Consider the following 20,504-nt stretch of genomic DNA (forward strand, 5'->3'; position numbering starts at 1 on the left):
TGAGTATAGATTGGATAAGTGGTATAGACAATGAAATGAAATGATGGTTTATTATATAAGTATTAAAATAGATTAACTGCGTATTGGTGCTGTTCCTTTGCAGCATATCAACAAGCAAATGTCATTTACTCCAAAGTGGGCAGATTGGTGAACTGTCTATCAGTACAATATATTTATCATAAGAATGTTTCCACAGTTCTGAGGTTTGACCTGCAATATTGTCAAAATTTGAAGTCACCCCATGCCTTGTACGTGAGTATCTTTTTAGTGCAAATGATCTATACAGATTTATGACAAATGGATCATTATAGTGCAGGAGATCTAAGACCAGTGATTAAACACTCTCATGCAAAAATAATGTGATCAAAGGTCATAGTCAATTAATGTTTCCTTCATTTCATGGCTTATTGACATTAAAATTGGAATCACAGAGGAACAGGGACGAAGAAATGAGTCATTCTGCTTGCCAGATTAGAGAGAAAAAAAAAGACATTTTGACTTTTTACATTTGTGTTGTAAAGCACTTCCATCTACAAGGAAGGTCAGTGTTTTGTTTTTAAACAACTCAGCAATTCTTGCACATGTTGATTTCAGTGTGATTCATCTTCCATGGAATTTGGGTTAAAAAATTACCCACTGTGTTATAATGGAACTGCAAAATATACAAATGCAAAATATTTTAAATAAAATTTCCAGAAAAAAACAATGCAAAAGTTATGGTTCGATTTTTCCATGAGCTGTTCAGTTTATTTCAGATGTATGGAGATAGAAGTGTGTGTGTATGTATATGTATGTGTGCGTATGTATGCATGTGTGTTTGTGTGCATGTTCAAGAATGGTAAAATATTGCCATATCATGATGCCACGTTGATAGACAGTTACCCAAAAAGACTGAGTGATGTAATAAAATCAGAATGTGTTCAGAAGTGTTAGTTTAGGAGTGTGCATAATTACACTAATTTAGTTTATTGTACAGTAGTTCTGACATTATATTTAAATTTACATGCATGATATTTGTCAGTCGCCCTTATCCAGAGCAATTTAAAGTCTCTATCAATGAATACATCAACATTATTTATCTTAGTTTCATTTTTTTACATCACACATAGATTTTTATGTCTACTGTTATGGGTCAGTCTATCTATCTATCTATCTATCTATCTATCTATCTATCTATCTATCTATCTATCTATCTATCTATCTATCTATCTATCTATCTATCTGATTTTATTTGTGTAGCGATTTTAACAGTGCACATTGTCACAAAGCAGCTTTGGAGAAATCTATAAATTCAGGATATAAATTGAAATTGAAATTTTAACTCTAATGATCAATCCAGAGGAAAATCTCACTAAAACAATATGAGGGAGAAACCTTGAAAGGAACCAGACCCAGAAGGGGACCTCATCCTCATGAGTGGAAACAGGGAGTGGGATTATAAATTATTACTCTTTTATAAATGTGTACAAAAAGTGCAGCTTCATAGCCAGGAGATCATTCTAGTTATAACATGACATTATTATAACATTTTAGAGGTCAGTTGACTGGGAAATCTGCCAGGGAGCCAATGTAGTGTGGTTAGATTGGAGTGGTCTGTTCATGTCTTCTGGTTCTAGTTAGGACTCTAGCTGCTGCATTCTGGACTAACTGGAGCTTGTTTCTGCTCCTACTGGAACATCCAGACAGTAAGGCATTACAATAATCCAACCTAGAGCTAACAAAAGCATGAACTAGTTTCTCTGCATCATGAAGTGCCATCACATTTCTTATCTTAGTGATATTTCTGAGATGGAAGAAGGCTACCCGAGTGATATTATCTACATGAGCTTCAAACGAAAGACCAGAGTCAATAATCACACCAAGATCTTTCACTGCTGGACAAGATGAAACCAAAAGACCATCCACCATTACTCTGTAATCAGAAAGCTCACTTCTAACTGCCTGTGGTCCTAGTACTAGCACCTCTGTCTTGTCCGAATTAAGCAGGAGGAAGTTAGTGGCCATCCAGTGTCTAATGTCCTTTACACATTCTTCAGTCTTAATAATCTGGTGTCTCTCATCTGACTTAGCTGAAAGATATAGCTGAATACAACTACATTCTATTGCAATGGTATATTTTAAATGATAATAGTGTTATAAAGGCTAGTGGTGTTATGCAACTTCATGCTTTGCTAGGCTTTGCATTATTGGAATTTTTCCCTGCATATCTGGATCATATTTGTCATAGCCTAATGGATTGGCTGGCTGCCATTTGAAGAAAAAAAGTACTGTGCTTTAAAGTATCTATGACTTAACTTGGGGTGTTGACAGTGTCCATTTAGGTCAGTTCTCTTTTTTCCTGCCATGGGTTTAATATGGCTAATACACCGACTGACGTCATGGCATGGGGAAACTGCTGTTTACTGTAAACCATTCAATTAGAAGACATCTCCTGAAAATATATTTGAGTTTTTTGTATTAGTATATTTGTGGTATTTCAGCAAAAAGGTTATACATATTTATGTAAATGCTCACAAGGTTGTATGAAACGTTGCATTATTTTCATTTTTATCCTATCTAGGTTTATGCTCCTGATGAATTAATGAGGCAGATATGTAAGATGTGTGCAGGAAAGATAGGGAAAGTTTGTGCATGATTATAAATTGACTGTCTGTTTTTCAGGCTCTGCTTTTCAGTAATTGAGGCATGAGGGGATACGATATCTCCTTATTAGCTGAAAGCGATGGGGTGGGCAGGAGCAGGACAGTAATATGAAATGAGTCACTCCTACTATGAGGGCACAGAGGTTAATTAACAAAGCATCTTACTGGAGCATGGCCATTTGGACTGTGTGAAATATGGATATGAGTAGAGCACTTGGTGAAACCAAGCTGAAGACCAGCTGAGGACAACACACCAGAAATCATGGATCAGGGCTTTAATTTCTTTCATTCATGTGATATGAAGAGGAAGATAGTCATGACTGCTGTCCGATTTTCTCCATGGATTTGCTTCTAAGTTAAATACAAAGAAAGGATCCAATATGAATCTTGTCAAGCACATGTGAATAATTTCTTCAAATACTAAAACATGTAAAATGAATAAAATAAAATGTCTATAAAGATAAAAAAAAAAAAACTAAAGCAAGTCCGTGTTTGTTGTGAATGTTTTGAAAGAATTTAAAGCTTTATTGTTTTTTTCAAGTTCTTTGTAGTACAGTTTTACAAGAAAATCAGCGTTTCTACAGTGAAACCAAAATAGTCTCCATTATCTGTTTAAAAGCTCTATTTTACTTTATTTAACCTGAAACCAAAGCAAAATTGTTCATTACTGTTTGGAAATTTTAAATGGTACTGTTTTCTACTGACAAAGTAATGCAAAAAATATAAAATATAAGTCTACATCTTTCTGAAGTACTTTGAAGTTTGTTACCTTGCTAACTTTTCCTCCCAAATGTAATGTTATTACTGTCATCCTCATCACCATCATCCTCATCAGTATCTTTTTCTGCTTCATTCAACAAACAAACAAATAAACAAACAAATATATAAATAAATGTGTAGGAATTGATATGTATTTAAACAGTATGTGCTCATGCGTGGAAAAGTATCAGCAGTGGAAAAGTAACTTGTTAATTAGCTCCAGCTCACTATTGAGAATAAGCAGAATGATGACAGGCCGTTCTCGAGGGCTTTGTGCGAGATGGCTGCTGTCATTTAAAAATGCTCAGATGGCCTAATAAGCAAAAATAACATGCAGCACAATGAGCATACTCTTGTTCCTTAGGGATCAATAGACACGCTCTTGCTGTTCCTCTGTTCTTATTTAGCCCGTTATTTCTGATTTATATTTATTTGGACTTTGTGTTTACATACTTCCACATCACTCCATGGTTCATTTGGGAGTCAGGCTAGGAAAACTCTGTCCTTTTATAAGCCAGACTTCTGGTTGTCTAATCACACATTTATCTTTTTATTCATTAACAACTTTACATGATTTATAAATCTATGCATGACCTATCTATTATCTGAGGATGAGAGGGTGGTGTGTTATATGGTGTACTGTGAGAGTGGGGCAGAATTATCACTTGAACAAGGCAATGAAACAACAACCCAAATCTTATGTATCTAAAATACATTTTAATCTTGCTCAGATTCACAATTGTTACAATTTTGCCATTATCATCGATTGCAACTCCTTCTTTCTGCGTCAGACATTCTGTACAATAGCGGCATGTAAAGTGGATTTACATCAAGGCACGAGACACGTCCATAAGTCAGGGAAGCCTTTTTCAAGGCACTGCTTTAATTTCATCCCTACAATACTGCGACGTGCAGCAGAGGAACATGGGCCACAGCGTACTGTACACACGATGTGCTCTCTGTCGACAATTAAGAATGAACAGTTATTCTCATCACTCTTCCTCCATTTTTTAAACGGATTGGAAATGAGCATGATCACTTTTAAATGGATGTTGATGTTTTCTTGCTTTTTTAACCCTTTCTTTATTTTTTTAGAGAGCCAAACAATAAGAGATTGAGAATGGGCTGTTGGGTTTAACAGATCAATGCAGTCAACAGGAATCCATTCAAATGATGAGTGAAATGATGTCCATTCCCGGGGATCTTAATGCACATGTTGAATTTTTTTTCTATTCTTTCTTGATCATGGCACGGCAGAGAGCTGTAAATGCCTGGTGACCTGGCAAAATAGAACAACCAATTATCAAGCAGTTTAGCATTGTTTTACAAACTGCTGAGGTGATGAAAAATTGTGTCTTGACCATTGATAGGTATAATAATTAGAATAGCATTTATAATTACATTATTCTATGAGGTTTATTTGTTGTTTCACACAATATTTTTGCTAAACTAGGAAAAGTGCTACATAATTTTTAAATAATACTTTTTTTTTCATCATTTACATTCAGCATTAACAATTTTAGTTATTTCTAGAGAACAAAATTATTTCGGGTTCAGCAGAGTTGAATAATTATCATGCTGTGATTTTTCACCACTACAACATACCCTGCAAATGAACTATAAGTTCAAATGGAATGATTTTTTTTTTTTTTTTTTTTAAAGTTTCTCACCATATTGCTAAGACATTCATGTCTACTCTTGACTAAGTCTCCTTCGCCGGCCAAAAGCATGCGATCCGACGTTGGTTGGCACAAACTTGCTGCTTCCGATTCCTCCTGAGCGGTTCAGGAAATCTGCCAAGCGATGGGTCACACATGTGGCCGTGTTACAGGCTCGCTTCTGTGCTGTAACACTGAGGAAAAAAACAAGAAAATGAACATGTCTAAATGCAAACAAATATAAAGAAGTATTCTGAAAAATGTGGGTAATTATGATAATGTTGGTATCTTACCTATAGACTTTTAGACTAGGTTTAACATGAAGTTTGACAAAATATGCCTTTTTTGGTTATTTTTGGCTCAATAAACAAATAGACAGGCTTATTTTGTAAAAATATGTTTATTCGGTTAAAACGTGAGACTATTTGTCAATGAGAGCTGCCCAAGTAGAAACAAATGAGTAAGTACGTCATTAAGAAAGAAAGACATTAAAGTATGCTGTCTCTGCCAATAAAAGATAAAAAAAGACGAATGAGGAAATCAAGTCAATATAAGCAAAAAGAAATCCACATGCATTGACACTCAAATATCAGGATCAAGGCAGAGAGCTGTTTAGATGAGATCGGTCAGTTCTCTGTACACATGCTCTGCGCTGCGCTTCTTTCCTGGGGTTCCTGCTCCTACGTTGGTGCGTGGGTATGTCTGCAGCTTGTGCAGCTCCTGTGAAAGCTTTCCCAGAACACAGGTGCTCAGGTTGGAGCAGCGCTTGGACATGGGTCTGCCCATGCTGTTGGAGAAGAGATCATACACACAGCTCACAGTAACAGAACAGGGTGCATGCAAAACACATTTCAGTTTTATTCTACAATGAAGCGCCAGATGCACATCATGCCTCCTTCCTAAGTGGAAATACTTCATGCTCACACTCACTGTTATGATCAAGATTTTACAAATTTTGGCTAATTTGGTATTATAACAGCAATGGACAAATCATGCAAACTGTTATTTCCTGCATTTCTTGAGATCATGCTGTCCGCTTGATTGCATGCTTTGCAGGCAATGTTGCATAAAGACCTCAGGAATAAATCAAACTTCATGCAAAAACTAGAGATTGGCAGAGAACCTGTTGTACAAATTTATTCCATTTCATTATGTCGATGAACACAGGTCTTTTCTGGACATACCTCAGTCATAAAAATCTTTGCATCCATTATCTTATAACTACGGGGCATTTGCTCTCATGTTGAAGCCTTTTAGATTCACTGATTCACTTCTTTAAAAAAAAGAGAAAATAAGTGCACCATCCTTCAAATAATCTCTGTATTTGTTATCTTACTTTTGGATTTCTTTTAATCATTACAACATATACCTGTTCTCCTCTGTCTCCTGCTGACCAAGGTCTTCTGCAGTCATCTGGACAAACTCTTTTATAAATGCGTTCAGCAACCGCCGCGCCTCATAGTCAGAGAGCAGGGCTTCATCTGGTAAGGGCTCCAGAGCAGGCCTGAATATATGATGAATCGAGAGTAGAAAAGCACAACTTTAGATAATGCAGAAAGTGAGTGAGAGAGAGAGAGAGAGGTTTCTGCTTGGGTCTGATCATAATCAAAAACAATCTGCTAAGAGTGTGCCACTTAAAAGCTGTCCTGTTGCCAAGTTTGGATTTATCGCACGATCAATACTGTCGTAAGCAGATTGGGTTTGGCCAGAATTCAACTGATGTAATCAGAACCCTATACCCCCCACCACTACCACCACCCACACACCCACCCCACCCTAATAGTATATACAGACCATTTAGGGGCTTTTATTTAGTTTAAAAATAACATTCTATATCATAATATTTATAATATTACACATTACAGTATTATCATAATCCGCAATATGAAATGTCTCACCTGGATGGTGCTGCATCTGAGCAGTACATCTGACAGATAATCAAAGCATAGGCAACAAAGAAAGCAGAAATCTTCAGCATAACCATGGTGCACTGTAGCAATGAATTTAGTGTTCCTGTAAAAAAAAAAAAAAAATTATTTCCTTGTCAACATTAGCAAATATTCTTCAGCTTTCTTCTCATGAAAACTGATCATCATTCACTTATTTCCACTTCTTTATGTATGTTTTCAAAATGGACCATTCTTAATAGCTTTTTAAATCACAGAAGGTTTTCTAAATGCTCCCAGCCTCTGCTCCAGTTTGTTAAGTCAGTGCTGTGATGTTGTACTGGCATCTCGCTGTGAGTAAAGTATTAGAGATATTAGCCGGATTAGAGGAGCCCCTGTGGGACCCTGTGCATTAGTGTAATGAGCTGCTAGTCTAAAGAAGCCTTTCCAGGCTCCTTAAAAATCTACTGAGCCTGTTTCTTTTCCTCCTCTGCTGCATGCACAGAAAAGCATATAAACCTGTCTAGCTTACAGATAAATAAATAAATAAAATTATAGTATTCAGCTTCAGAGCCCATTCTTAAGACATGCGCATTTGTCATTTCAGTGGTAGAAAAAAAGCCTTAATGACTTACCTGGTAATGTTACAGCTCGCTGGAAGTAGAAAATTGTTAAGGGTAGCAAATCGAAGGGTTAATTCAAGTTGATGAAATTTAGTGTCTGTTGCATTCAGCTGCAAGACGGCTGCCTATATACCCACCATTAGGGTCCCACTATTGACAATGTGGGTGTTTAATGATCTTCCAACAGCCAATGGGAGACTGTCCATGATTCAGGATGTGGCCAATCCCGTGACGATTCATTCTGGAAAGTGATAAAGGGAATTGCGCATACAATGACGTCATTCTTTGGTCACAAATTGCTCCATTCACAAAAATTCACTAGTGATCAGCAATGTTCTACATCAATGGAAATAATTAGGAAGAACAGCTTTTTTTAAACAAAAATGTTTAATGAACAATGTTTTTTTTTGTTGTTGTTTTAAAAGCAGTTCATTTGTTTGTTGTTGTCTAGCTTTTATTCCTGCTTCATGCTTCCTCTGAAAAAGAGTAAGGATAAAATGATGTATTATGGATTAGTTATTATGAAGATTTGTGAAATATCTACAATTTTCACTATGAAAAACGTTTATTTTACAATGAACAGTGCTTTTTTGTGTGGGCAAGTCTTTCAGTTTTTAAATTTCAATTCTTTAATATTGTTTACATTAACCCTAAACCATCATTAATTAAGTAAGTTAGAAACTACTGAATAAAAGTTTTCATTGACCTACTAAAAGTGATGATAAAAAAAGCTGCAGGAACAATCTTCTATAACAATGTGTGCAATCGATCAGCATTCTTCACTTCCTTATTTGTGATGTGACCCTTAGTGGAAATCAAAGATGGGGTTGACATTAATGAGCCTCGTCTCTCAAGCCTGGTTAAAACTACAGTTTTCCTTTTAGCCCCATCCAACTTGCCTCTTCATTATTGGCTAAGACTTCATAAAGCATCACCACAGACAGGCTGCGTTTGTGTCACATAGAAACCCCATTAGCACAGACAAGCCTTTTAGTACTATCAAACTTCGAGCGGCACTGATGACCAAAAACGTAAATCAGTGAGACATGTCAGCAGCCATGTTCTCAAATGGCCTCTTCAGGCTAACGATCACTACAAGTGTACAAAGACATAGTGTGTCCGTAAATCACAGCTAGAAGTTTCCATCTCCCGCATCAAACTTTTTGAGTCAATACAGTAACCTTTCCAATCCGACCATGTCATGGCGCACCCACCCTTGTGTAAGTTATTTCAAGTGACAGATAGTCATTTGTGAGCCAAAAATGATCCTGGATTCATTGCCTCCCCACATCACACTTTTCCACAGTCATGGGATGTCTGATATTAGATGAAGGGGAAAATGTCCATGATATTCTGATGGGCTAAAAATAATAATGTTTCACCAAAAATACAATTAAATATCTTTAAATTAGCAGGCCTGCATCAGTCGGATAAATGAAGCATTTGAGCACCTGTAGGCTGGAAAGAATCGGAATTAAACTTAGTTTTAAAGGCTTTAAGAGGGAAAGCAAACACAATTCATAACCCTTGGTGAGACAGAGCCCTGCATTAAGAGAAGAGAGCTTACACAGTCCATCTTCAAACATTAAGGAAATGAGATTTAATCACTGAATGTTGGCCATCAATCAGTGAGCACATGCTGGAGACTTCCCAATCTCATCTGTGTGCTTAACTGATCACATGGCCTCCTTTTTCCATAGGCGCCATAAAACACCAGTGGGATACAAGTGCCTTGCCGTTACAGTATATGCCTCTTATTGCAAATGGGTATATTTGTGTGTATATACATATATATATAAAATTATATATAGGGAGAGAGAGAGTTAGAGATAAGTAGATATATATAGATATAGATGACAATTTCAAATCTTAAGCTTCATTTCAGAAATTAAAAGAATTTCTCATTTTAATATATACTCAATTTCATTCAAACCTTTAGATATGTGCTGTTACCAAACCACTATTTCTTTTAGCGTTCTTTTAGCATCTTAGCACTATTTTTCTTCTATCAGCTGAAAAGCCATTATAAGGCACAAAAAATAACTTTTTCAAAGGATTCAAACATAAATTCTGAAATAAGTTATTTCTCTGATTATTATTATATAAAATATAATTGGTATCTAAGTCTTTTTAAAATAGAGCACAATACTCCCTTTTCTGCCCCAAGAAAAAAAAAGGAGGAATCATTTAAGAACTGTTGTGTAACAAAGATCGGAAAAGGAAAGATTTTTCAGATTGTGTCCTTAGTAGAACATGAATGGTTCCTAAAACATCTTTATTTCAATAGTGAGGAGTGAGACAAAAACTACTCTAATGAACTATAAAATGATCTTAAATTTTAATTGGTGGTAAAGTGAGAAATTATGAGTTTCCAAACTTAAATAAATCTGGAGGAAAAATTTGCTGCTCAAGTACCAGGAATCTCAAAGCATTTTGCCCAGACGGGTCACCTGTGCAAATGCACACAGCTCTTATGTCAGGGTCACAGTAAATACAGAGGTTTTTTTTCTTGTATTTGTATCGCCTTATCTTTTGCTTTTCCTGAATAAACGGGCCTGTGTCTAATCGATAGTAATCAATAGTGCCTAACGATAAGGATCAGGACCGATCTCTTGGCCAATCTTGGACCTTCAGAGGCGGAGGATCTGCACCGTGTACCCGCTACACACTGCGACTCTGACACACGCGCTCCGGTATCCAGCTCCAGTAAGTCTGACAAACTTTACAAACGGAGACGTCGTGGCCGGTCACGGGTTGAGAAATGATATCGATGAACAGCTTGTTATCGCTGCTGACTTTGTCTCACGGCAAGACGGTGGTCTACTTGTGTACTTTACTCTGTAGCTGCTTGACTTTTCTGGTAATCCGCCAGCTGTTGCGGCAGCGGAGACCGCGCGGCTTTCCCCCGGGACCCGCCGCCCTGCCGGTGATCGGTAACATCCTGTCTCTTGCCACAGAGCCGCATGTCTACATGAAGAAGCAATGCGAAATCTACGGCCAGGTAAATCCCACAGCACCCGTTTCCCCCTGCGGAAAATTCTCTCTTCTTTCGACGCACGGACTCATTAATCAGTCTGAAATATAAACCGTTTTTGCGGCCAGAGATTTTCTTTTCATCCCTCGGTAAAGTGAGCCACAACGCACCGACTGCATTAGCTTTTATTTGAAAAGAAATGAATATTTGAATAAATAAACTAAATTAAAATAAGACTAGAAAAGAAATGAAAAGATAAGACACCCGACCTTCAGCCAGCAAGTTAAAGATAAATACTTGTGTGTGTATGAGTGCTGGGGCTGGACATTTCTCTTTCATTTAAGATTTGAATCCAGTATGCAGCGGTATTAATAGTGATATTATGACATGAATATAATATTTCCAAGCTTGCAAACGAATTGGTTTATTAATCATTACATGGATATATCAATTATTATATAACTGTAAAAATAAAAGCCTCCTGGAAAATCTTGAAGGTTCTTCTTGCTGTCTGAGCGGCGTCTCCTAGGAGCCTCATTACAGGAATTCTTGATACTTTAAAAAACCTAAATTCACCAGGAAAACCCTAAAGATTACAGTACACATGAGCTCCAGACACTAGATAGATTACAAAGTTCAGTATCTTTGATCATTTTAGGGCCAGAGCATTTTTCTTCCCTAGTTGATTTTTTTAAAGCAATGAATTATTTTAGGAAATGTAAAAATGCATGTCAACCCTTATATGCATAATTTATTAAAATACTGATATGAAAAAGACAATACGTCAGGCTATTTTTAGACAGATGTTTTTCTATTAGATTTAGATTTAGATTTTGCTTAAGGTTGCTTAAATGTGACCACAGTCTTGCATAATGTAAGGTTAACAGCACACAGAAACTTATATTGCAGTTGCTTCATTCTCCACATTTACTACCCTGAACCACGCTGAGTCAGCATACTGGATTTAAAGAGCTATTTCTTGAACTGTAGCCTTCCTTCACTTTGGAATGCAGCTGTCCTACAGACCTGACACATTTCCATTAGGGGAAAACAGCTGCCAAACTAAAAGTCTAAATATTGCTAAATTAATTAAGTGCTTTAACTTCATTAATTTGCAGATCTTTAGTCTCGACTTGGGAGGAATATCAACTGTCATTTTAAACGGCTATGATGTCATCAAAGAATGTCTGTATCACCAGAATGAGGTGTTTGCAGATAGGCCATCTCTACCATTATTCCAGAAAATGACCAAAATGGGAGGTATGGTGTACTGTTTTCTTCTGCCAGAAAAACCTATTTCATTGCCTACAGGAATTGGTCAAACAAATTCCCAACTAGAAGTAAATAGAGAGAGTTATGGTAACATGACTGGTCTGTAATATCAATCATTGGCCTTGCAGGTCATTGAAATTTTGCACAGAGACTGAAAGGCTAATGAGAATACAGGATTAATGGTATGACGCAGGTCAAAATTTATCATCTTGTCAGAACATCAGTTGAAGTGATAAAGAATTATTGTCCTTTTTTTTTTTTTTTTTTTACATTATTCACATTTCCACCAATTCACTATTTTCCCTTGTGCCTATGATAACTGGAGAACTAGTGCATAACCTAGCTTTGCCTTCAGAGTTTCAACATACTGAATTATTTGTCTTTAAAACAGAAATGGGCCAAGGCTGCAGTTTGACACACAGCTCCAGGAATATTCTGACACTGACTAATGGATTTGTTTTAGAGCAGGCAATTTTTCACAGAAACTTACTTCTCATTAATTTACTTTCCAGGACTTCTCAACTGCAAATATGGTCGTGGATGGATTGAGCACCGCAAGCTGGCTGTTAACAGCTTCCGCTATTTTGGCAGTGGGCAGATGATGTTTCAGAGGATATCTGAGGAGTGCATGTTCTTTGTTGATGCCATTGACAAGCACAAGGGAAAACCTTTTAACCCAAAACACCTTGTTACCAATGCAGTCTCCAATGTTACCAACTTTGTAATATTTGGACAGAGATTCACCTATGATGACGTGGACTTCCAGCACATGATCGAAATCTTCAGTGAGAACGTGGAGCTGGCTGCTAGTGCCTGGGCTTTCCTCTATAATGCTTTCCCCTGGCTTGAATACGTGCCTTTTGGGAAGCACCAGAGGCTCTTCCGCAATGCTGATGAAGTGTATACCTTTCTGCAACAGATAATTGAACGCTTTGCTCAGGGACGAGTGCGGCAATTGCCAAGACATTACATCGATACTTACTTGGATGAAATGGAACAAAGCGCTAGGGACAAGAGCATGTCCTTCTCCATAGAGAACTTGATCTTCTCAGTTGGAGAACTTATTATTGCAGGCACAGAGACCACTACTAATACCTTGCGCTGGGCCATGCTCTACCTGGCTCTCTACCCCAGTATACAAGGTAGGGTCACTGCTCAACTTGTCTTTGCTTTCTTACAACGAACTACGACAATTTTCAAAGAAGTTAAAATATCTGTCTTTTTCTGTGTTCAGAAAAGGTTCACAGGGAGATTGACTCCATTTTAAATGGCAAGTTACCAACCCTGGAGGACAAACAGAAGATGCCTTATGTGGAAGCAGTGTTGCACGAAATCTTGCGCTTCTGCAACATTGTTCCTCTTGGCATCTTCCGGGCCACTTCTCAGGATGCTGTCGTGAGAGGATACACCATCCCCCAAGGGACCATGGTCATTACCAACCTTTATTCTGTGCACTTTGATGAGAAATATTGGAGCAATCCTGCTATCTTCTGCCCCGAGAGGTTTCTGGACAGAAATGGAAACTTCATAAAGCGGGAGGCTTTTCTTCCCTTTTCAGTGGGTAAGTATTTTTGTCAACATCCAGTCAAAAACATTAAAATTGAGTTAAGCCCTGGAAAGTCCTAAAACTCAACTTTTATAAAACTTGCAATCTTTAATTAGCTAATTTGTCTGATCATCTTTGTTAGGTAGACGCCAATGTCTTGGTGAGCAGCTGGCCAGAATGGAGATGTTCCTTTTCTTTACCACTCTGCTTCAGAGGTTTCGCCTGCAGTTTCCCAAAGGCTACATTCCAAGCCTTACTCCTAAACTTGGCATGACCCTGCAGCCACAGCCTTATACCATATGCGCTATCAGGAGACAGCAATAAAACTTCATCTGTCCACCGAAGGCAGATATTCTCTCACCTCAGGGGATCTTATTGACAAAAAGAACTAACCAGCTCTGAGCTTTCTTGCTCAGAATTCTGTCATGTTTGGCAGAAAGCACTGACCTCTGACTGTGCAGAATTTTTTAAAGTGTACACTATATGGTTTGATGAAGATCATGCAGAGAGTGAGCAGTGAATGAGGCTGCTTTTTATATATATATATATAGCCTGAGAACACTGTTGAAAATGTGAGTTGTGTAACTTGAACTTGCCAAAAAAACTGCACTGTGGTTATAAGTGTAAGGGAAGTCATGTTATGTCAATTATTTACAGAGTGCACCTTTTGAACAGTTTTGCAGACCTTTTTTTCTTTTTAAAACATTCCTCGAAATTGAGAACACACAGTTCTCTCATTGGTGTCGCAGACTGAAAGGACAACAGCTGTCTTTCTCAGAAAACTTTACAAATGCCACTCGCGTAACACTGACTCGTGTCCATGTAGCAGTGCTGAACTGTGTTTTATCTCAGAAGAATTAAAGCTGCCAGGCCATAGGCCCGCAACTGTCCACTGGAGGGTCATTGGAATTGACATTTTTATATACACTTTGTAGGAAGTCAGAATTTTGTACCAAAACATATGCCTTTATTATATTTAATACTGTAAAGTTAACACAGAATAAACAGAAAATAAATCATTTTGACTGTGCTACAATATTGGGTTTGTTTAGTGACTAACATTCTTCAAATTTTCTCCTAGAGCTCTTTATAGCCACGTTACATGTAGCCTTAAAATAGGTGCGAGTTTTTTTCCAGCTTCCAGGGTTTTGGCAAAAGCTTCAATTTATAGCACGTCACTAAGAAATGCATCGGAAATGTCACTTTAAAATTCTGGCAACTTTATAAATAGGGAACACTGATGAATTAACCATAACCAGTTGTTATTTTTATTTCAGTGTGTATCACATGTTGCATTGTGTCCATCCTGTAAGTGTAATAATTACTATAGACACAATGCTTTAATGAACAGTTTAGGACAAGTGTACTCTGGGTAAACTGTCACAGTGATGCAGTCCTCTGGGATGATGTGGACGATCTTGTTATAGGAGGAGACCCTTCTCTCAGGGACTCATCATCCACCCGCTGTCATCTTCCAGGCAGCTCTACCCCAGAGGATGCAGGGGATTTCCTCAGTGAGCGTGTGATAAGTAAACAGAACCATTCCCAGAGAGACGTCCAGCTGCCGATAACGAAGAATTACAGCCAAATTCCACAACCATGGAAAGGAGGGGAAAGATTAAAGTGCTGTGCCTGTGTCTAGAACACAGTTTGAACACATTTAAAACATTCATACAAAAACTAAAAAAAAGAGAAATAAACTGACTGCAAACAACTGACGATTTTTTCTTTAAAAGAAATGACACAGACATTAAAATATTTTCAAGGATGGTATTCTTTATGGACAGATATAAATATCAGTGGGGTGGAGGGGAGTTTCTCCCTACAATGTTGAAAAAGACTGAAATGGTTACAGATGACACAGCTATCGTACTTGCTACATAAAAAGTTTTGTGAAATGTAACATGGACAAGTGGAAGGTTGGTGATCACTGCAGTGAAATAAACCGAAATGACGAGAAATGTTTAATGGCATTTCACAGAGTGATGAACAGAAGATGCTCAATTCCTGATGATGACAGACGTACAGGAGATAAAAGGTAAGTAAATGAAGAAAGACAAAGAAAGAAAGAAAAACAAATAGGCAATATGATTGATTGGCCGCACCCCTCAACTCCCAAAACCAATGAAGGCCAAAGTGCTGGGCAAAGCAACTGGCAGCAGAAGGAACAAAAAATTACAGATAGAGAGAGGGAGAGAGAGAGGGATTAGGAGACAAGGGGGTGTTTGGCACTGCAGCTAGCTGACTCACCCGGCAGGAAAAAAAGTTCTCAGCAGAGTGGTTATGCACAGAAACAAAGACAACACACCCCAAATTATTATTAAAATAATAATAATACCACACCCAAACATATCCACATCTGTAAATAGTATTTGCTTAAAAACTCTGGAAATAGGATGATAATTACAGATTCTTAATGTACAATGTCAGCTGTATGTAGAAAACAGACGCATTCAGTTGATTAATTAAAAATATATAATATATATTTTATATATATTTATATATGCAGATACTCTTTCTGTGCAGAGATTAAACACTTGTTTGGTAGTAAAATGTGCACATTTATAGGTCTTTTTTTTTGTTGTTTGTTTGTTTGTTTCTTTTTTTTCTTTAAATATAGCTTGATGTACATTGCCTACTTGAGAACTTTTCTCTCCAAAAACAATGCAATGAGGAGAGTCGCATGTCCGTCTCCTCCTCCTCCTCCTCTTTATTCTAGTGGAATGCCTAGAGTTCTTGCTTAGAGAAAAATATATAGAGCTATTAGTATTAAACCTGCCTTATGGTGAAGGATACGAAAATATAAAAAAGTGTACAGCTTTGCTTTTTTTTTTTTTGAGGTGAAACCCTGGATCACTTCAAATTGATGCACTGGCCTGCTTGCATGTTTGGCAAAGACTACTAAAAACCCACAAAAGAAAAAAGTGTGTGTCTGCAGTGTGATTTAACAAAAGAATGTGTATGGTTCAAATAAAATAGGGACTCAAGTCAAAAATACTTGCCTATGACATGCATCAAAATGTTCATTACATTCTCAGACTCTGTTTTGAATGAAAGCAGACGATAATACTTTGAGTTTGGGGAGCTGATGGAGCTCACTACCTGCAAGCTTCTTATATATATATATATATATATATATATATATATATATATATATATATATATATATATATATGACAGAATTTCAGCTTCTTCACCTAGAACAAAACCACAAATGCCCATCTTTCCCAAAATTGTCTGATGTTTGGAATTCATTTCCTTAAAACTCAAATATATACAACCACAAAAGAAAAAGTAGGTGTCTGCAGTGTGATTGAACAAAAGATTGTGAACAGTTGAAATAAAAACCTCTAGACTCTCGATTCTCTTTAAACTGTCCATACAAGCTGATCATTCTGCATGCATCCTGAGAAACCATGACCGTAGACGTGTGTGTGTGCGCACGCATCTGTCATATAACTGTCAGGTCCATAAATATTTGGACATTTACAGTCTTTTTTATTTTAGTTGTCTACCACCATATTGGAGTTCAAAATAAATAAATTGAGCTCAAACTGTAGACTTCCAGCTTTAATGTGACTGAATTTACATCCAAATCAAAGTGAAATGAAGCATAGGAATTACATCATTATTTATATGTGGTCCCTCAAAAGTAATTGGACAATTGAATGCTTAGAAGTACCATGGACATGTTATTCCCTCATTATTTCACTTACCAGGAATCGTTAAAAGGTCTAGGGGTTGATTTCGAGTGTCATTTGTGGAGTGTACCACTTCATTTTATGGTGTGGACATGTACGACTGCCAGTGGAACCTGTTCTCCTTTATTTATTGATGACGAGAGTGCTGACAAACAAAACGATGAGAGGTGTACAGGGGGATATCTGCTTCAAAATCCATTAGCTGGATCTTCACAGAGCACACAGACTATGACCCAGCCTATGCCATCAATCAAAACGTTTTAAGGCAAAAAGTGGCATGCTGTGCAATGGATGTGAAATGGCCAAGTCGATCACCTGACCTGAATCCAACGGAGTTGAATCCAGCTGAAATGAATTTCCCTTGCTGAAATTAAAATTTAAAAAAGAAAAAACAGGAAGTAAAGACGGCTACAGTAAAGACCTGGCCAGCATCTGGTGATGTCTATGACTTCTAGACTTCAGGCAGTCAGTCACTGCAAAGGATTCATTACTAAGTATTAAAAATGTCAATTTAATTTATGAGATTGTCCAATTACCTTTGGTTCCATAAAAAGTGACAGAATTCCTAAACGTTTCACCCAATTTAAATTCCAAATTAAAATAAGAGCTCTTTTTCAATATTTCTGTGGTAAAATAACAATAACTTTGTCAGTGCCCAAATACTTATGGACCTGACCTGATTTGCTCTCTCTCGCACACACACACACATGCAGATCATCCATAATGTGTGCTGCAAAACAGTCCTCTGAGTCGTTGAGGCATGGACTCCACTAGATCCCTGAAGGTGTGCTGTGGTATCTGGCACCAAGATGTTAGCAGCAGATACTTTAAGTCCTGCAAGTTGTGAGGTGGAGCATCCACGGACGGACTTGTTTGTCCAGGACATCCCACAGACGTTAAATCAGAATGAGATCTGGGGGGTCTGGAGGCCAAGTCAACACCTTGAACTCTTTATATTCCTCAAATGAAGGGGTGAACTTGGTCTGCATCAAGCAACACCCACGTGAATGCAGGACCTTTGCCGGTTTGTCTTCCTCCCATGGTGCATGCTGGTGCCATCTCTTCCCCAGGTGAGCAACATACACACCTGGCCGTCTACGTGATATAAAAGAAAATGTGATTCATCAGAACAGGCCTCTTTCTTCCATTGCTCCATGGTCCAGTTCTGATGCCCACATGTCCAAAGTAGAGGTTTTGGGTGGTGGACAGGGGTCAGTGGTTCACCAGTTGTCCTTCCTTGGACCACTTCTGATAGGTACTAACCACTGCACACCCCATAAGACCTCCACCTGCTGTTGTGGAGATGCCCTGTCCTAGTCGTCTAGCTCATGTCAAAGCTGCTCAGATCCTCACCACTGCCCATTCTTCCTGCTTCCAAAACATCAACTTCAAAACCTGACTGTTTGCTTGCTGCCCAGTATAACCACACCCCTGACACGGACACTGAAATGGAATCATCACTGATATTCACTTTGCCTGACAGTGGTGTTAATGTTATGGGCGTGTGTGTGTGTGTGTGTATACATACATATTCTATGTATATATGAGAGTGATTTAAAATTATAAACAGAAATAAAAGAAATAAGATCCCTTCATCAGAACAGTGTTTCTTCTCTGTTCAATACTTAATGCTTTTAACAGTTCACAAGAGGAACAACAAATGGCAACTTTGCATTCCTGAGGAGGAAAGAAAAAAACTCATGAGCACATAAAAATGTATAACAAAGGAAACTCAAACTAAAGGCAGGTGAGTAAAAAAAAGCATCCTAAAATGATGCAGAAGTAAATATTCATGTTTTTTTTTTTCAGTCAAACTGTCAGCATTTCCATGTTAAAGTCCTAATGGCGGAGTTCAATGATACAGTGTTTTCGTGTCACCAGCATGAGGAGGAAACTGCACGTATCGTGCTGAGGGTCAGAGTCCATCACCAGGACCACGTGGGAAGAGAAAAAAAAATAACACAAAAGGGTTGAGACAGGCACGTTTGATTTATGCTTCTAGAGTATTCCTGACACAGAGCCTGATTTAACCTCAGCCTCGTTTATTTTTAACTGTTCGCTTTGGTAACGAGTGATGACTTGAAAGTCCTCTGCCTTTCTGTTTTTTAAATAACTTTAAAAAAAAATAATAATAATAATAATAATAATAATAATTGTAATAAGTACCTACAGGAGAGTTAAGAGCTCTGCTTTCAAGGCAGCATCACAGCCAAAGAACCATGGAGAGTTTCGTTTCATCATTATAACATGTCTTTTTTCAACCTTTTCTCTTATCCCTCCATCATTCTCCATGGGGTGAAAGTGCATAGGATGCTCTCACAGTAGTAAGGCCTTTTTTAATTTTTAATTTTTTTTTCTCTTCTTCTTCAACACCACGTGAACTGCATTTGCGTCACAGTGATTCATTTCAGTACAGGAGATCTGGCAGAATCTTCTGGTGTCAGTTCGGACTGTGTGTGTCTGTGTTCTAATGGAGGAGAGCAAGAGCGAAGGGTCAACTGTTTGCTTCAGGCCCATCCCCTATTTTTTTCTCAGCCAATCGGCTCAACTCAATCTCCCTCCTGCTGCCGCTCCTCTTCTTCAGCCTCCTCTTCAATGACCTGAATGTCATCTGAGGTTGAGGAGGGAGGAGGAAGGCTCAATGTGTCTGCCTGCTGCTGCTCTTGCTGCTGATGAAGCCCCAGGTCACAGTTCTTCTCCTCTTCCTCGATGATCTGCTTCCATGCCATGTGGTTTTCAGTCAGGTGTTGCATAATGCTGCAGAAAAGACGCTGGCGGTTTTTCCCGGACTCTGCAAACACAAACCTAACTCATTAAAAGTCAATAAAAGAGGAAAATAGAGCGCTAGTAGATTTGATTAGGATTCTGTGTAACTGAATGTCAGAGACACAACAGAGTTTTAATCAGAATTTCAACTTCCTGATAAATAAATGAAATTCATTATTTGCAGGTTTTGTTTAGTTTTTCAGAACCAAGTCTGTACACTGAACTTTTTTTTGTTCCCATGCTCCTACAGCTAGACTTTAAATCTAAATGTATTTATAGATTTATATATAAATCACTCAAACGCTTTTCTAGTCATTCCTCAGAATGTTACCAAATAATTCATTTAGGCAGGGAACTGATTTTCTTTTTAATGAGGTCACAATACTGAAGTACACATTTGTTGAGGCTAACATTCCAAGTAATACGTACTTAATTGAAGCTCTTCATCAAGATCTTCATCGTCAGTCTCTGTATCTTCAGCCTCCTCCTCCTCCTCCTCGCCATCTTCCTCATCAACCCAGTAGCCTGGGAGGAGGCCAGCAGCGTCGTATGAGTTACACAGCGGCCCGACGATGTGCGTGATAAAGGACTCCTGCAGCTTGGCCAGCTGCGGCGCAGACCGATCCATGAAAGGGCTGATAGGTAATCCAAGACGAGCCTCCTCATCACCCTGCGAA

The 20,504-nt window shown here is 38.0% G+C and overlaps 3 protein-coding genes across 8 annotated transcripts in view; 1 reads left to right on the forward strand and 2 right to left on the reverse strand.

Annotated features, from left to right (window-relative positions):
* Positions 1 to 3,289: 3,289 nt before the first annotated feature.
* calca (calcitonin/calcitonin-related polypeptide, alpha) lies at positions 3,290 to 8,638 on the reverse strand. 3 transcript variants are annotated; one of them, XM_058400580.1, is made up of 5 exons: positions 7,581 to 8,638; positions 6,958 to 7,072; positions 6,429 to 6,563; positions 5,072 to 5,253; positions 3,290 to 4,680 (listed from the first exon to the last, which is right to left on the reverse strand). In XM_058400580.1, exons 2-4 carry the CDS (start codon positions 7,041 to 7,043, stop codon positions 5,094 to 5,096), a joined length of 381 nt encoding a protein of 126 aa, XP_058256563.1. In that variant the 5' UTR covers positions 7,044 to 7,072; positions 7,581 to 8,638; the 3' UTR covers positions 3,290 to 4,680; positions 5,072 to 5,093. The 3 variants fall into 3 exon arrangements, 2 of the variants coding, with proteins under 2 accessions (XP_058256563.1, XP_058256561.1); XR_009205873.1 differs by lacking the exon at positions 3,290 to 4,680 and adding an exon at positions 5,353 to 5,846 and having other exon boundaries at positions 5,117 to 5,253; XM_058400578.1 differs by lacking the exons at positions 3,290 to 4,680; positions 5,072 to 5,253 and adding an exon at positions 5,263 to 5,846.
* A 1,502-nt stretch (positions 8,639 to 10,140) lies between these two features.
* LOC131360298 (vitamin D 25-hydroxylase) lies at positions 10,141 to 14,480 on the forward strand. Of its 3 annotated transcripts, XM_058400573.1 has the most exons (6): positions 10,141 to 10,274; positions 10,413 to 10,569; positions 11,661 to 11,802; positions 12,327 to 12,956; positions 13,049 to 13,375; positions 13,503 to 14,480. In XM_058400573.1, exons 2-6 carry the CDS (start codon positions 10,540 to 10,542, stop codon positions 13,682 to 13,684), a joined length of 1,311 nt encoding a protein of 436 aa, XP_058256556.1. In that variant the 5' UTR covers positions 10,141 to 10,274; positions 10,413 to 10,539; the 3' UTR covers positions 13,685 to 14,480. The 3 variants fall into 3 exon arrangements, with proteins under 3 accessions (XP_058256556.1, XP_058256555.1, XP_058256558.1); XM_058400572.1 differs by having other exon boundaries at positions 10,225 to 10,569; XM_058400575.1 differs by lacking the exon at positions 11,661 to 11,802 and having other exon boundaries at positions 10,246 to 10,569.
* Positions 14,481 to 15,116: 636 nt separating this feature from the next.
* The window catches only part of pde3b (phosphodiesterase 3B), a 74,016-nt gene continuing 68,628 nt past the window's right edge, over positions 15,117 to 20,504 (reverse strand). The window contains exons 15-17 of one of the 2 annotated variants that reach the window (XR_009205872.1): positions 20,257 to 20,497; positions 19,232 to 19,852; positions 15,117 to 18,969 (exon numbers count right to left, since the gene is read on the reverse strand). Coding sequence is in view for 1 of the 2 variants with exons in the window: in XM_058400569.1 (XP_058256552.1) it covers positions 19,611 to 19,852; positions 20,257 to 20,497 (483 nt within the window). In the remaining variant the exon portion in view is untranslated. Of the gene's footprint in view, positions 19,853 to 20,256; positions 20,498 to 20,504 lie in introns of both variants that reach the window. The other variant, XM_058400569.1, reaches the window with a different exon arrangement.

Source organism: Hemibagrus wyckioides, linkage group LG10 (genome assembly GCF_019097595.1).
Source record: "Hemibagrus wyckioides isolate EC202008001 linkage group LG10, SWU_Hwy_1.0, whole genome shotgun sequence".
Classification (NCBI taxonomy): domain Eukaryota; kingdom Metazoa; phylum Chordata; class Actinopteri; order Siluriformes; family Bagridae; genus Hemibagrus; species Hemibagrus wyckioides.

Bases quoted from the DNA above. Each gene is read 5' to 3' on its own strand.
- LOC131360298 (XM_058400572.1), top strand. From the start codon at position 10,330: ATGATATCGATGAACAGCTTGTTATCGCTGCTGACTTTGTCTCACGGC. The intron at 11,803-12,326 runs GTATGGTGTACT...TTTACTTTCCAG, and splicing joins GAAAATGACCAAAATGGGAG to GACTTCTCAACTGCAAATAT. The intron at 12,957-13,048 runs GTAGGGTCACTG...TTCTGTGTTCAG, and splicing joins TCTCTACCCCAGTATACAAG to AAAAGGTTCACAGGGAGATT.
- calca (XM_058400578.1), bottom strand. From the start codon at position 7,043: ATGGTTATGCTGAAGATTTCTGCTTTCTTTGTTGCCTATGCTTTGATT. The intron at 6,564-6,957 runs GTGAGACATTTC...TCATATATTCAG, and splicing joins TCAGATGCAGCACCATCCAG to GCCTGCTCTGGAGCCCTTAC. The intron at 5,847-6,428 runs GTATATGTTGTA...CTTCTCCAACAG, and splicing joins CAGGAGACAGAGGAGAACAG to CATGGGCAGACCCATGTCCA.